Source organism: Heliconius melpomene, chromosome 10, assembly GCF_056956725.1.
Source record: "Heliconius melpomene rosina isolate 202511_hmr_F chromosome 10, ASM5695672v1, whole genome shotgun sequence".
NCBI classification, from domain to species: Eukaryota; Metazoa; Arthropoda; class Insecta; order Lepidoptera; family Nymphalidae; genus Heliconius; species Heliconius melpomene.
Genome location: NC_140398.1, coordinates 3,332,840 through 3,347,394, shown reverse-complemented (window position 1 = coordinate 3,347,394; position 14,555 = coordinate 3,332,840). Strand labels below are relative to the sequence as shown.

Sequence of the window (14,555 nt, the reverse complement as noted above, 5' to 3'; positions counted from 1 at the left end):
TTGCCCACCGAGACTTCTGTACCAGTAATAATTATAGATAGGTAGGTACAACTTTTAAAACTTGACTTATTTTATTTAAGAAGAAATATATTATAAGTTTGTAATAATATTTTGCTGTAAAATGCCTATAATTCCTATAATTTTTCACTTATCGTATATTTTCCTTTATTTGTATTGTAAATTCTCACTACGTGCCAAATTTCATGACTGAAAGTCTACGGAAAGTACAGCGTTGCGTGTACTAGAGCGAAAAAAATGAAATATTAAATATTTTATTATCTTAAGTGGGAATCGAACTGCGCTTCACTACTGGCCTCGAAAAAATAGTTTTTACCATATTATTATGAAGTTCACGTCAGAACGGATAAAGACGAAGCGGTCTTACTTGTATTTTCACTATTCCTATAAAAAAAACAGCCATATATCAGCAGCCCACGGGAATAAATAACACCAATTAATTTAATTCCAAAATAACATACAAACATACAAATACAAAAACATCTCGTAATTAAAGGTCTCATACAAAATTCAATCATTAAGAACAATGCCTTCAAAATATAAATCCTGAAAGCTTTAATTAAGTCGACAAGAAATATTCATATATTTTCTTTTCGGAATTAAATTTCACCGTGACAGCTCCACGGTACGGCGATGATAAAAGAACGGAACGTAACGACTTCTGTAACAATAGATAGAGTTTTTGTTAGAATTTAATATATTAAATAAAAAAAATGTAGAATCGACACAATTATTGTTTACAAGATTAATTTACTGACTTTGTCTGTAAGAGATATTATTAAAGTATCATTTTGTCATTTGTTTATTTGTTTCGCCCTATTTTATGTCTACATTTAATTAATGCTCTGTCACTCAACACGCAATGCCTCCAGAGTTCGGTAAAAAGTGGGGAACGGAATGTCTTAACGGAATATTTTGACGGAATATTTTGACTTTGACTTTGACTTTAACACTAGGTTCCCTCTGCCTACTCTGCTGTGGGCGGGCTGTTTCGGGTGAAGCTGTTTTTTTTTTGATAATTATAACATACTTGTCATATAGTTTCATATTATATTTTTTAGCATCAAGCTTGTAGCTTTATAGGCAGAGACTATCTAACATTAGGACACTCCGTCACCCACTTTCTGGATAATTTTGGACGTATGGCGTTTTGAGTGGTGGAAATGAGCTCACGTTTTGTCTCTTTACCAGAGCCATTGCGTTTACAGCCAGATGAGATACCATTGCGCCAAAACGGTTTAATTTTCATTTTAAAGACATACATACAAACTAAGCCTAATTATAATTAAGCTACTCCTGTACCTCAAGTACCTATTGTATATTATGAGTTAAAACTATAACAATTATAATTTTCTTAATTATTTTATGAAGCTAACTGATATATATTTTTTATATATTTCTATTTCTAGCAGAAGTATTTATAAACTTAATAACATATTTCGATTTCAGTAATTGGCATAATTACCACTTATAAGAGCTATGACTATTTTAAGTTTCAGCGGAAAATAGGGAAGAGAAGTGTCTTAATGGAAACAGAGTGGCTAAACACTAGGTTTTCAGGTTTCCTCTGCCTACCGTACTAAGTGCGGGATACAGCGTAAACTTAAAAAACAATTATAAATGTGATACAAACATGTGTAACATTTATAAAACTTAAGCAAAAGAATATATTTGTACAAACTTAGTTATTATATTTCACAGGCTTGTTGAAAACAGAAGGGTACACTCAGTAGTTTAAAATGAAATGGCGTTTACCTAAATAGTTTTGTTGAAAATTTATATTTCACTTTACATAACAATAATCAAATTTAAATTTTGTTAACGGACGGACTAACGAAATACAAAAAAACAAATAAATACGAAACTTCTTCGAGCAAAAATTATCTTAACAAAGGGAGAACTGATGTGAGAAACTTTTTGATTTTCTGCTTTAATTTAAATAGACTATATAAAGTGGGACGAAAAAGTGTTTAAGGATAAACTGTTTGGGTTATCCATATCTACTTTTGTTTGTAAAATATTGTTGTAACCTAGTATTTATATTTTACTAGCGGGCGCGCGCAGCTTCGCTTACGTATTTAGGGGTGAATTCTAATAAACCATGAAACATGTGTTCAATGAAATATTTTTAAGAGTCTAAATTTCAAATTTTATAAAAATCGGTGGCGTTTTAAAGATTTTTCCAAAAAAACTTTCAACCCCTTATTTGCACCCTTAGGGGGTGAATTCTAGAAAACCATGAAACACATGTTCAATTAAATATTTTTAAGAGTCTAAATTTCAAATTTTATAAAAATCGGTGGCGATTTAAGAATTTTTCCATACAAACTTTCAACCCCTTATTTGCACCCTTATGGAAATAATTCTAGAAAACCATGAAACACGTGTTCAATTAAATACTTTTAAGAATCTGAATTTAAAATTTTATAAGAATCGGTGCCGATTTAAATTTTTTTCCATACTAACTTTCAACCCCTATTTCACCCCTTTAGAGTTGAAATTTTTCAAAATCCCTTCTTAGTGGATGTCCAGATTACGAAAGTAAACATTTGTCCAAATTCCACGTTTCTATGCACAGCGGTTACGGCTGTGCGTGCGTCTTACCTCAGTCAGTGAGGACAAGTCCTTTTATATATATAGATTAAAGATCGATAGATATGTAGGTAAGTAGGTTATATTAATATTCTTTGATAGCTTGTATTGTTTTAAGCATAACCTTGTAACTCGTACATAGCAGGAGACTTAGTGTTAGGACACTTTGTTTCATTAAGATAAGTCCGTTCCCCACTTTACGCCGAATTCTGGAGACAATAGCGTGTTGAGTGTTTATTTAAGCAATTAAATATAATTGAAAGAATTGTTCTAACTCTATGTTATCTATGCCTACCTGGCCAAATGCAGGGTGACGAGAAAAGTAATATATTTAGTCAAATATTATAATTTATAAAATATTATTACTTTTTAACAGATAATCGGCCGCCACCTTCGTGAGCAGAGAGCAAGAAACAAAAACAGTGCTGTATCACTACTTGACTGCGCTTTGCGAGGTGTCACATCACTATCTTCTGCATCTGTAGCGGAACTGGCAGGAGTTGGTCTACACGGCTTGGTTATATCCTCTGGAGATATTAAAAGAGTACAGCAAGGAGCGTTCAGTAGTATATCCGCTACTTTGCTAGCTTTAGGTAAGGAGGGTTTTAATTTTATTACTAGCGAGCTGCATGCAGCTTCGCCCGCTAGAATTACAAAAAATTGTTTATTTACTAATTTGAATTGCTTTCGTGTTTTAATAACATTATTACTTTACAGACAATAATCATACATTAATTTAAAATTAAAGTTTCAATCAATTTAATAAAAAAAATACTTCAGTTATTAAAATTATTAAAAAAATATATATTGAGCTCATATGCCTACTTATATTTTTGGAGAATATGGTAAATATGAAATAACACTATTTGAACTATATTGTGACGTAATTTACTATCCCTATTTTGTCTCAATTAAGCATACAAAAAAAATCTATGTTATTTACAATACAAAACGTCGCAAAAAATTTAAGAAAAAAAATTCATTAAAATTAACATAAAAAAATATTCTCAAAACATCTAGGAGAGCGAACATTTTATTACATACTTACATTTCTTACATTATCTCTGTACATCCTCATTATATTTGCTACACACATTTTGTTTTGTTATATCTGGAAATATCTTTATTTTGAATGCTTATTTAAATAAAAGGATATTTGTTTAGAAATAAAAAACTCTTAATTAACAAGTTCATATACATTAAATACAGTTTGAGGCGGTCGCGGCGTAGCGGTTAACATTTGACTGGAAGCGTGGTGGTTGTAGGTTCAATTCCTACTCTGGAGAAATAAATTATTTTAATTTTATCGGACTGACAAGACAAAGAACAGTGGTGGCTTCCGCCATTTAGCACGTAATATGGCGACCGCAGTTAGCTATATTATAGTATAGTAGCTATATTATATTATAGTATTTAATTTTTCAAAATACAAATACAATTTAAAAATCTGACAGACAGTGAAATCACTTTTAAAATGTAACGTATAATTTTCATAATCACTCCTATTATTTGGCAAATCTTTAAATATCAGGTTATTTCGAGCAAGATAAACCGCGGCGTTAGGTTCCGTTACATAACGTAATGCCTTGAATTTTCGTGAAAAGAGAAGAACAGAGTATCTTGGTTTCCTTTATCTACACGAACAATGTTCATGAAAAAGCGTTAAGCAGAAAAGAAAATGTAATATAATATGAATATAATATGATGATGATGATGATGAATATAATATGATGATGTGATCCATTTATTTTCAGGCCTACCAAATAATCAACTTCCGTCCGTGCCCACTGAAGCGTTGGCCTTCCTTGCTTACTTAGACCGTCTAGATCTCTCCAATAACAAGATTCACACTTTGGACTCCAACTCCTTTAAGGTAAACTTTATTCAAATCTAAACTATTACAATTCAAATATAAACCAAATTGTTATTTTTAGTCGCAAAATTATTCGTAGAGCTGAAATTTATTTTACAACTTCGGCTACAAATCGTTGTGTTCTCTAATTAGTAGGATTTTGTTTTGTATTATTTTTGGTGTAATTAATGTTCAATGTTACTTTAGCTTTGATTTTTAATAATAAGTACATAATATTGAACAATTTTTATTATTAAATTTTAATATAAGTAATTTTATGATATGATTAAATTATTTATCGAAAACAAGTTTACATATATTTAAATGCTAAATAATAATAATTTAAAAGTACAATATAGCGATGCTATTTTTAAATAAGGCCATCGTGGCACAGTGGCACTAAGTCTGACTGTTTTGAGTCGTGGTTTCGAGTCCGATTTTTTTATTTCCTCCCTAAAGCACGGCGTTGAGTTCCGCCATTCAACATGCAATCGAATCGAAAGAAAGCATGCAAGTATTCGGCGGAAAGTGGGCAAGTGAGGGTGGGAACACTAGGAGAGTGGTTAACACTAGGTTTCCTCTGCCTACACAGTTATATGCGGAATACAATGTGAAATAAAAAAAAATATACGTACACTACCAAAATAATAGAGCATGTGTAAAAATCATTAAGTCTGTATTATATAAGAAAACGACTTAATCAATATTGATAAAGATATAATTTTTTTTAAACAAATCGTGCGCTATACAAAGGTAAAATTAAACATTCTCTTCACAGCCTCGGTAGCGCAGTAGGCAGCGCGTAAGTCTCATAATCTTAAGGTCGTGAGTTCGATCCTCACCCGGGGCAATATTTTTATTTGTATTCAGGCAGATTTCTAATTTTATTTGTAAGTTATATTTTGTTATTTTATGATAGTAATACATTTCAAGATAGTAAGTAATTCGCGAGACACTTATTTCAAAGACCACGTCCTACCTATCTTTAAAAGATCAAAGAAAGATAAAGATTTACAAGAATATAATAATTTGTAGGGTTTCGTCGATTTATATTAAAAACAACAGTATTATTTTCATTGTATTATTTAAGCACGAAAACATTTAAAGAAAGTGGGAACAGAATTATCTTAATGAAAACGGTACACAACACTAGGTTCCCAGGTTCCCTCTGCATACTATGTTCTGTGCGGGATACAGCACAACGCTAAAAGCATGACGAATTCAAATTAATTACTTTTCTTTCAATTCTTAAAAATGTTTATATCAATTGCTTTATATAGTGTGTCATTCTTACGCAGGGAATACAAAATCTGAGTTATCTGGACATAAGTGACAACCAGTTGACGAGCATATCAGTGGACGCCTTCGAGCCGCTGTCTAAGCTGGCAGTTTTACGACTTCGAGGAAATTTACTGAAAGTATCTGCGTTGAGTGCATTAAAGGTATAACTAGATAACAATATATTAAAATAAATAATAAGGCCGTTATGGCACAGATGTGATGCAAAATGTGATGGTTTTGGGTTGGGTTCCTTCTTAGGGGAATTAATGTATGTCAATTATTTTCATTTCTCCGCTCTGGTGGGCAAAACACGGTAATAAGGTTCAGGCAATGTCTCGAATATTTGGCGGAAAATGAGTTACGCGTTATATTACTCTAGGTTCCTTTTGCTATCCAGTTAAGTGAGGTTTTGTTAAAGCTGGAACTGCTTTTTATTTTTGTTTTAAAACATAATTATATGAAAAATAATATTCAAATAGATTAAGAAATAATATCTAGCTATAATTTAATCATTTCGTGAAACCATAGAATATTTTTAAGACATCACTTACAAAAAACAACGATCAAAAACAAAGCAAAAAAAAAATAACAGAGAAAAATAATATTTTTTAAAAAACACTACGCAGTGGGCACACCCACGTACGAGTATTATGAAATTGCAATCAATTAAGACTACGTGAATTGTTAATTTGTTTTCGAGGCGTGTTAATTAATCCCTTTATTTGTCAGTCGAGGGAGATAAATATTTACTTTATCGAATTTACTTCGATTCTCGTCGATGTTATTAAATTGTCATATAATTATAATATAATATAACATTTAATGAATTATCCTTTTAGGTAATGATGTTTGGACATGTTTTTTGTTTATCTACTTTAATGTGTATGTAATTTATTTGTATGTTTTTTAATGGAAGATATAATATGACAAAGTCGTTTCTGCCTTATGCTATATCTTTTCACTGATTAATAGTTCTTTCCGCATATAGCAGGGTACGCAGAGGACCTTTGTCGTACTTCCCTTGTTTCCGCCTGACTATTGGATACATTTAGTAGGGTAGGCAGAAGGAACCTGAAAAACCTAGTATTAAGATACTTCGTTCCCATTAAAACATATTATTCTCCTCAGCGGAAAATGTGCAACGAAACCGTCGATTCTAGAGGTGTTGAGTGGCGGAATTCAACGCCGCGCTTTGCCTGCAGAGCGAGCAAATGAAAATATCAAATATATCATTTTCTCCAGTAGAAATCAAACCTACAACCTATAGTGTATACAGGAACATACTTATGCCCCTAATTATAATCTGAGGATAACAATAACGTTTTACATTGTAATATATCAGCATATTTGAACAGTATTGCATATTATAGTTCGTCCATTGTTCTCAAGACAGCAGTGGTACTTAGTAATCAAAATAGCGTCTTCAAACGGTCAAAGCTAATCTTACCGCACGTGGCACCCCTGAATAATGTATGAACCGGGTAAGGTGAATATGGGGTAGCTGGAACAAGAAGTCAGGTGTTAACCCATCTACATATTGATAACGAGGAATTAGATTGTTAAGACATTAAAATTTGTGTGTAGATTATTTTAAGCTGTGTATAATGCTGTAAAAACAAATACTTTTTAGTTATATAGTTTTTTCTTTTATAAATTAAATTTAATAATTGACAATAAATTTAATAATTGAAAGTTAAAAATAGTGCTAAGCGATTTTTTTACGTTTTAATATCTGTTAGGTTTGTATAGGTTCTAGGTTTGACCATCATATTCTACTGAAGTTTTTTAACAATTTTAAAATATTAAACTTACAAAAAAATATATATTTTGTTTATTTTTTTGTAACCAGGAAGCGCATTTACTAAAGGAACTCGATGTTTCAAGCAATGCTCTGGAAGGTCCTGTCGGTCCATCCACGGTGCCGGCGTTGAATTTCCTAGAGACTCTTCATTTATCTGATAATACTTTTGCAAGCATACGAAGAGGAGCATTATCAGGTAAGTCATTCAATATATACATGTGTGCTTCACGCTGTATCCCGCACAGATCAGGATAGAAAAGAACCTGACAACCTAATGTTGAGACACTTCCGTTCTCCACTTTCCGCCGAATTTTTGATACATTGGGATAAATCTCAACTCGGTAATTTCTCGGCTGGGAATCGAACCCACAACCTAGCGTGTAACGACGCTTGTGCCGCAGTCGCACGACAGCCTAAAATAAACATGATTTAGTAAAATCTTTACAATAGTGTCGCCTTCATATAAATATTTTAGTCTTATAATTATTTCAGTAAAATAAATTTCAAATTACTAATAAAACAATTTATAAAACAATTTCGAAGTAACATAAAATCTCTTGTTTCAGGTCTCACAAACTTGACTCACTTAAATCTACACAACAACCAGATAGACGTGCTGGAGGACTACGCTTTCAAGCACCTGTCTAATCTGTCGCACCTGGATCTGTCACATAATGAAATTGTAGCCGTTTCAGGTGAATATGACTGTTTTGTACAATTTTAATAAGAATTGTGATAAAACTTTTTTCCCAGCTCCACGCTGTCGCGCAGAGTAGAGTGGGCAGAGAATCTGGGAACCTAGTGTTAACACACTCTCTTCTCATTGAAATACTTTCGTTTCCCATTTTCCGCTGCACTCAGTAGCGGAATTTCAAGCTGCACTTTTGAATTATTATTAAACTATCTAAAAAAATTGTAAATTATCTTAACAACAGTTAATTGTTTATGTAAAAAAAGTTTTCTCGTTTGTTATGTTAAACTGTATATTAAGTACTTATTTTTTTAATACACAAATTACATTAGATATTTTGAAACTAGTTTTATCGAAATTTTAAATTTCGTTCAACCAAAAACGTAAAATCTGAAAAGTAAAATTTTACTGGTAACTTAAAAGTTGATGTAGAATTAGATGATTTGATTAGATCCGATGCGGGATAACGTCCATTGTTAAAAGTTCTTTGTCGAACGAACCCACTGACGTTTCAATTTCCGCTGCAAAAAGGTAGAAAAGTGGGAATAAAGGCAAAGATTCGATGGTCCGAAAAGAAATCGCTTGACGTGGTTTTTAATGTTCGCGTTAATATATCATCAGTGAATTATTCAAAATTTTTTTTGTAACATTAATTTTATTGTGAAAATGAACATAGATATTATTTTGGACAGTGAAATAAATAACAGCTCTAGAAACGTCAAATTTAAATTTGTAAGAAAATATTTTTTAAGCACAGTTTATTCTAGAATTTAAAAATTAATTTAATTTTACAATTATAAAATACATATTTTCTATTTAATTTCATAAATTATAAAATTATTTGGAGAAAATTAAATAAAAAACTCATAATTACTTAATAAAGCATGAAAATAATTCAATAAACCATTTGTTAACAGGTGCATCACTAGCCCAGCTACTAAACCTAGCACACCTAGACCTATCACACAATTTTCTCCGTTCTCTCTCCGCCGAGCCCCTGAAGGCTCTCCACCATCTCTCTGAACTTCTGCTCCATGATAACGATATATCAATGATAGAAGACGGCGCTCTGGTTCAGCATAAAGACTTAAAGCGGTTTACTATTGAAGGTAATGATTATAGAATGATATGCAGTTTGCTGCTAACATACAGGATGTTAGAATGTGGAATAATTTAGTTTAGTTCAATTTTTCATGCATAATACGGTTACCGGTTACCAATAGAGGGAACCTAGTGAGAAAACACTCTGTTTTCATCTTTCCGACCAAGTTTTGAGGCAATGCGTGTTGAGTGGCGGAACTCAACGTTGAACTTTGTCTATCAGTGCTAGAAAATGAAATTAATATAATCATTATACCGTGAAGCAATCGAATCCACAACCGTCGCGTTTATAGTCAAACGATAAATTTAAATTATTGCAATATATTATAATTTGTTAAATAGGTCATTTGTCCTTTTAACGTGAGTTTATTCTTAATTAATATAATAAATGATTGATTTGTATTTAATTTATTTTCATTTTCCCGCTCATCACTCAACATGCAAATCTAAAAAAATCGACCGAAAATCGCTTTTTGAGTGTCACACTATGTTTCCTCTGCTTTCCTTGCTATCCCGTATAAAGCTTGAAAATGCTTTTTTTATAATAATTTAGTTAAATATTTGAAGAGTTCGTGTGTATATTTGCTATTGTTTAGCGTCAGGCGTTTCGTGTGGGGCGACGTCGTAACCTCTTTTGTTCGGATGTCGAAACGCCACCCGAAGCTATTGTGCATGACTGTACTGTTCATGGCTATTCCTTTATGAGACTTTTATGGGAATATAATTTTATGATACTTTCATCCCCCTTTTTCTCCCCTTCGGGAAAAATATTTTGAAGATATAATTTATCGCTTGCAGAAGAAATATTGGCTAATGATTTGAATTAGTATGAGGAATGTCGTTCATTATAATTATTTATTTGTTGACACAGTATGCAAAGGGAATCTAGTGTTCCACCGCGTTCAACATTTTCTGCCGAATTCTGGAGGCATTGCGTGTTGAGTAAAGGAACTCAATACCGAAGAAAGCAACATATTAAATATTTCACTTCCCCGAGCGGGAATTGAACCCTCAAGTGACAGTAAACGCGACGGTTATTGGTTTTTCACACGAACGAATGAATTGTAATTCTATTACGTCACTAGTAATAAGATATTTGTTAGGTGTAGGTCCACCACTCTATTCGTAATGTCTCGAAAAATTAATAAAAATAAGGAACGAATTGTCACAACACTAGATATCCTTCGCCTAACCTTATATGCGGGATACAGCGTGAAGGTGAAGCAACAAAAAAAAAACAAAACATCAGAAATTTCATAAAATTAAATTGAACACGCGTCACAAAAAAAACATCCCCAATAATCGCAGTTTCCCACAAAAGAACATAAAAGTAACAAAGAACAATTGTTTGATTGTCGTTAATTTTAATTCCAACCCATTAATAGTCCTGAACTCATAAAGATAAATTCGTTCTCTCGCAGATAATCCACTTAATTGCGATTGCTTAATGGCGGGCTTTGCGAGGTGGTTGCGGGAAGCAAAAAACCTGCCCCAATCTGATAAATCAGCAGCCGTTTGTGCCACGCCACCTCATCTGGAGGGAGCTCTAATATCTAGACTGTCGAAAAACAAACTCTGCGATGACGAACACGTAGAGGCGAAAGTTAATGATGGAGTTAATGACGAAGTTAATGATAATTATGATTATAACAAAGTCATTGAAAACACTATAGATGACAAGGATGAGATATATGCGGAGAAAGACGGATTAGATGACGATGCGTATGATGATGAAATGGAAGTACCTGCTGAGGAAGATCTGCCTATATCTAAGTCTAAGGTAAGATTACATAAACAGACTATTTTGTACTAATTTAAGTTGTTAATATTATAATAAATTCTTTAGTACAATGGGCAACGTACAATACTTTCTTGTTTGAAGATATTAAAAAAGATATATTAATATTTCCAATAAAGGATTTAGTTGTTTCGTAGACTTTTTTTGCATTTTAAATATATAATGTATATGTAACTCTAATATGTAGCACATAATAAATATTTATGTTATTAAACACATATACGTTTATAGCGTCCATTTTCCGAAACGTTTTGTTTGCGTGCAACTCTATTAGGCTCTATTTATTTCACTATCGACAATATTACAAAATAACAATAAATATCAAAAGTCGTTCTTGTTCAGTTTTTATTGTGTTATGAATAGCGGAGTTCAACACCGCGCTACCATGTCAAAAATGGGACAGATATCGACATTCCTAGTGTTCTAATACTAATACTAGGCCCTCTCTGCCTATCTTACTGTATACGGGTTATAGCAAAATTAAGTAAAAAAAAAAACAAAAGAAAAGTTTGCGTGTGGAATACCCAATGCCATACTTTAATATTATGATGAAGTATCACCTATCCGATGAGGGCACTTTGTGTCTGGGAAAATTTCTTAGAGAAAATAGATCGGAGTTTAATAAAAGTTGGCGTCCATCGTTTCTCTTTCATTAAATCGATATTAGACCATCCCGGGATTTTATATTTTAGATTTTTTTATCAATTTTGTGTTACTTATATATCTATTACAGAATTAATAAAGAAAAAAATATATATTTAGTAATTGCGATGTATAGAGACAGCTATATATTTATACTAGACATCGCTTTTGCGTATGTAGAATATTGGAATGTTGGTAGGAAAAACTACTTAGAACTGTAAGGGCTTGGCCTTAAAAAGTGCGTACTACCGTCTAATTAATACAGCACAATGTTTCACCTGGACCATAAAATGACTATATATTATACTTCGAAATAAAATACGATAGAATTTTTATTTATTATTTACATTATAGGTACGTCTTGTAGACGCCTGGTTTGATGATGAAGAAGTGCACTTATCTTGGTCATTAGAACCCCCTTCAACTCATCGCTACAGATGTACTGGAGTAACAGCTTCAAAAAGCGGGGGCCTCACGAAACACGTGGCTTGTCATAGGGCTGCTCCAGCAAATATTATATTGAGAGGGTTGAAAATTGATCCAATGGAAAGTTATACGTGAGTATTACTATAGGTACAGTTCTTAATTAATTAGTTGTTGCAATTGTAATAAAAAATATTTCTTAATAGTTGTAAATATATTTAATATGATAGAATATTTGTCCCGTTAATTAGACTTAACTCGAGATCTATATTGGTACCGAGTTCTGTGTTCACTCGGGGTATAATCCCAGCATTTCTACTTGGCTGGTCACGCTGGCGCGTGTCTTGATGTATATACATATATATAAATATAGAGATAGACTATATATGTATATAGTCACGTTATATTAGTATCTTATAGAACATATATATTCAAATCAAAGTCACTTTAATATATAAGGCACATTTCGGTTAGTCAAAGTTAATGGATATAGATATAACCTCCCCCGGGCTTAGACGACACGTTCAGTATTCACGCTTGTCGATATTGCATTAGCGGTTGTTACGGAGCAAGCCTATACTCGTATAATATTATAGAGTTGCTATCATTGTTTAAAACATGGTTTGCGGCCCTCGTGGAGTATAAGAACAGCATCTGATTATGAACATGAGGATAGATTACCAATCGAGAAAATGAATTATTCTCGATGTTGTAATAAGACAAAGCGCGGTGTTGATTAGCGGCGCTCAACACGCAATATCTCTAAAATAGTGTGATGCGTAGAGAACCGAGTGTTACCTGCTATTTGAGGCTTTGAAGGTTACATAAGAGCAGCTACACGCTGGGCCGCGTGGTGGGCGGAGGGAACCTAGTGTTAAGATACTCTTCCGACACATTACGTATTGAGTGGCGTATTTAAGGTCGCGATTTGTGTGCCACAGCGAGGAAAAGATAGTAATAGAAATAGCAATAATTTAAATCTATATATGAGGATTCCCATAAATGGGAATTTAGCACATAGCCTTCGTGATTACAGTCAGATGGTGGCCCACGTCCACGGCCCACTACAAACTCAAGTTTGAAGGTTAAATAATAGTCCTTTTTTATATTAAATACATACACCCCTGGATAGACATAAAATCAGCCTGTATAGGAATCCCAAGTTTTATTTTCAATCGTTTGGTTGTATATTTCATTTGTATGCCTGATAATTTATTATAGCAAATATAAATGTAAGTCTTTTGTTTCAATTTATTAGGAGCATCAAAAAGATTTATTAAATTAATATTAAATTAAAATAGTCTTTTTTCTCTAAAGAAAAAAGACTATTTTAAAGTTATAAATATAATAAACTAAAAGGAGGATAAGACACTTCGTTCCCCACTTTCTGCCGAATTCACACTCTTGTGCCGCTGCTCTACGACGGCCTCAAAAACGGCCTGTAATAAATTGTGAACTTGAATATTATTATTGAGGCCAGTCGTGGCGTAGTGGCACAAGCTTGTGAAGTGAGGAACGAAAGTTAAATGGAAACGGAGTTATAATATTCTAAGACACATACGCAGAATAACTTGCAAATCTGGACAAATATAGGTACATTTCGGTTTAAAATCATAAAATAATCTGTCATAACGATAACCTTTTAGGGTCAAAACTTCAACTTAATGATCTTTAATATTGACTTCCGATAGTGTAACGAGAATCGTATATTTAAACTAAAAGATAATAATATTATTTCGGGGAAATAAACTACGTTTCTCCGTGATAAAGTTTACATTAACTTGATTTAACCTGTATTTCTAACTTCTTTTTTATTTTAAGATAAGGTCGAGAGTGGCTAAAACTATTATTATTAATATTATTTTATGTAATAAATATTTTTTTTGTTAGTACAAAAATAGAGTGAGAATTTGCTGTTATTGAGACACTTCGTTCATCATCTACCATCTAATTTTGAGACATTACGTGTTGTATGGCGGAGCCTGTCGCCGCGGTTTGTCTACATAGAGCAGAAAAATTAACAAAATGTATAATATAATTAATATTAATAATATATTCAATCAATTGGAGATCGAAATCACCACTGTATTGCTTTTAATAAATAATTTCATTTATTTAGATAAGATTATTTTACAGATTCTGTATAGCATTAGAAGAAATGGATAGCAAAGACGTTCCTATGTCGCTGGTGCTGGGCTGTGGTGCGCCACAGATGGTGAGACAGCGAGCCGAATATATCACTGTCAGACCGTCGCCTATTACAGTCGCTGATAGAGAAAACCTAAGGTAAGATTCTTTTTATATAGAAAATTATTTAACTATAAATTTATTGAAAATTCGTAAAAGTAAATATTTT

General features: G+C 32.5%; 1 protein-coding gene and 1 non-coding gene across 2 annotated transcripts in view; both read left to right on the top strand.

Moving 5' to 3' along the window:
• Lrt (Leucine-rich tendon-specific protein) overlaps nt 1-14,555 on the top strand; it is a 94,100-nt gene that overhangs the window by 75,251 nt on the left and 4,294 nt on the right. The window contains exons 3-11 of the mRNA XM_085191120.1: nt 2,987-3,203; nt 4,365-4,483; nt 5,761-5,904; nt 7,593-7,740; nt 8,111-8,239; nt 9,153-9,344; nt 10,758-11,116; nt 12,131-12,333; nt 14,336-14,485. Of these exons, the coding sequence (XP_085047246.1) occupies nt 2,987-3,203; nt 4,365-4,483; nt 5,761-5,904; nt 7,593-7,740; nt 8,111-8,239; nt 9,153-9,344; nt 10,758-11,116; nt 12,131-12,333; nt 14,336-14,485 (1,661 nt within the window). The remainder of the gene's footprint in view (nt 1-2,986; nt 3,204-4,364; nt 4,484-5,760; nt 5,905-7,592; nt 7,741-8,110; nt 8,240-9,152; nt 9,345-10,757; nt 11,117-12,130; nt 12,334-14,335; nt 14,486-14,555) is intronic.
• TRNAM-CAU (transfer RNA methionine (anticodon CAU)) lies at nt 5,240-5,312 on the top strand. Its single transcript has one exon. It is a non-coding gene; the product is annotated as a tRNA-Met (tRNA).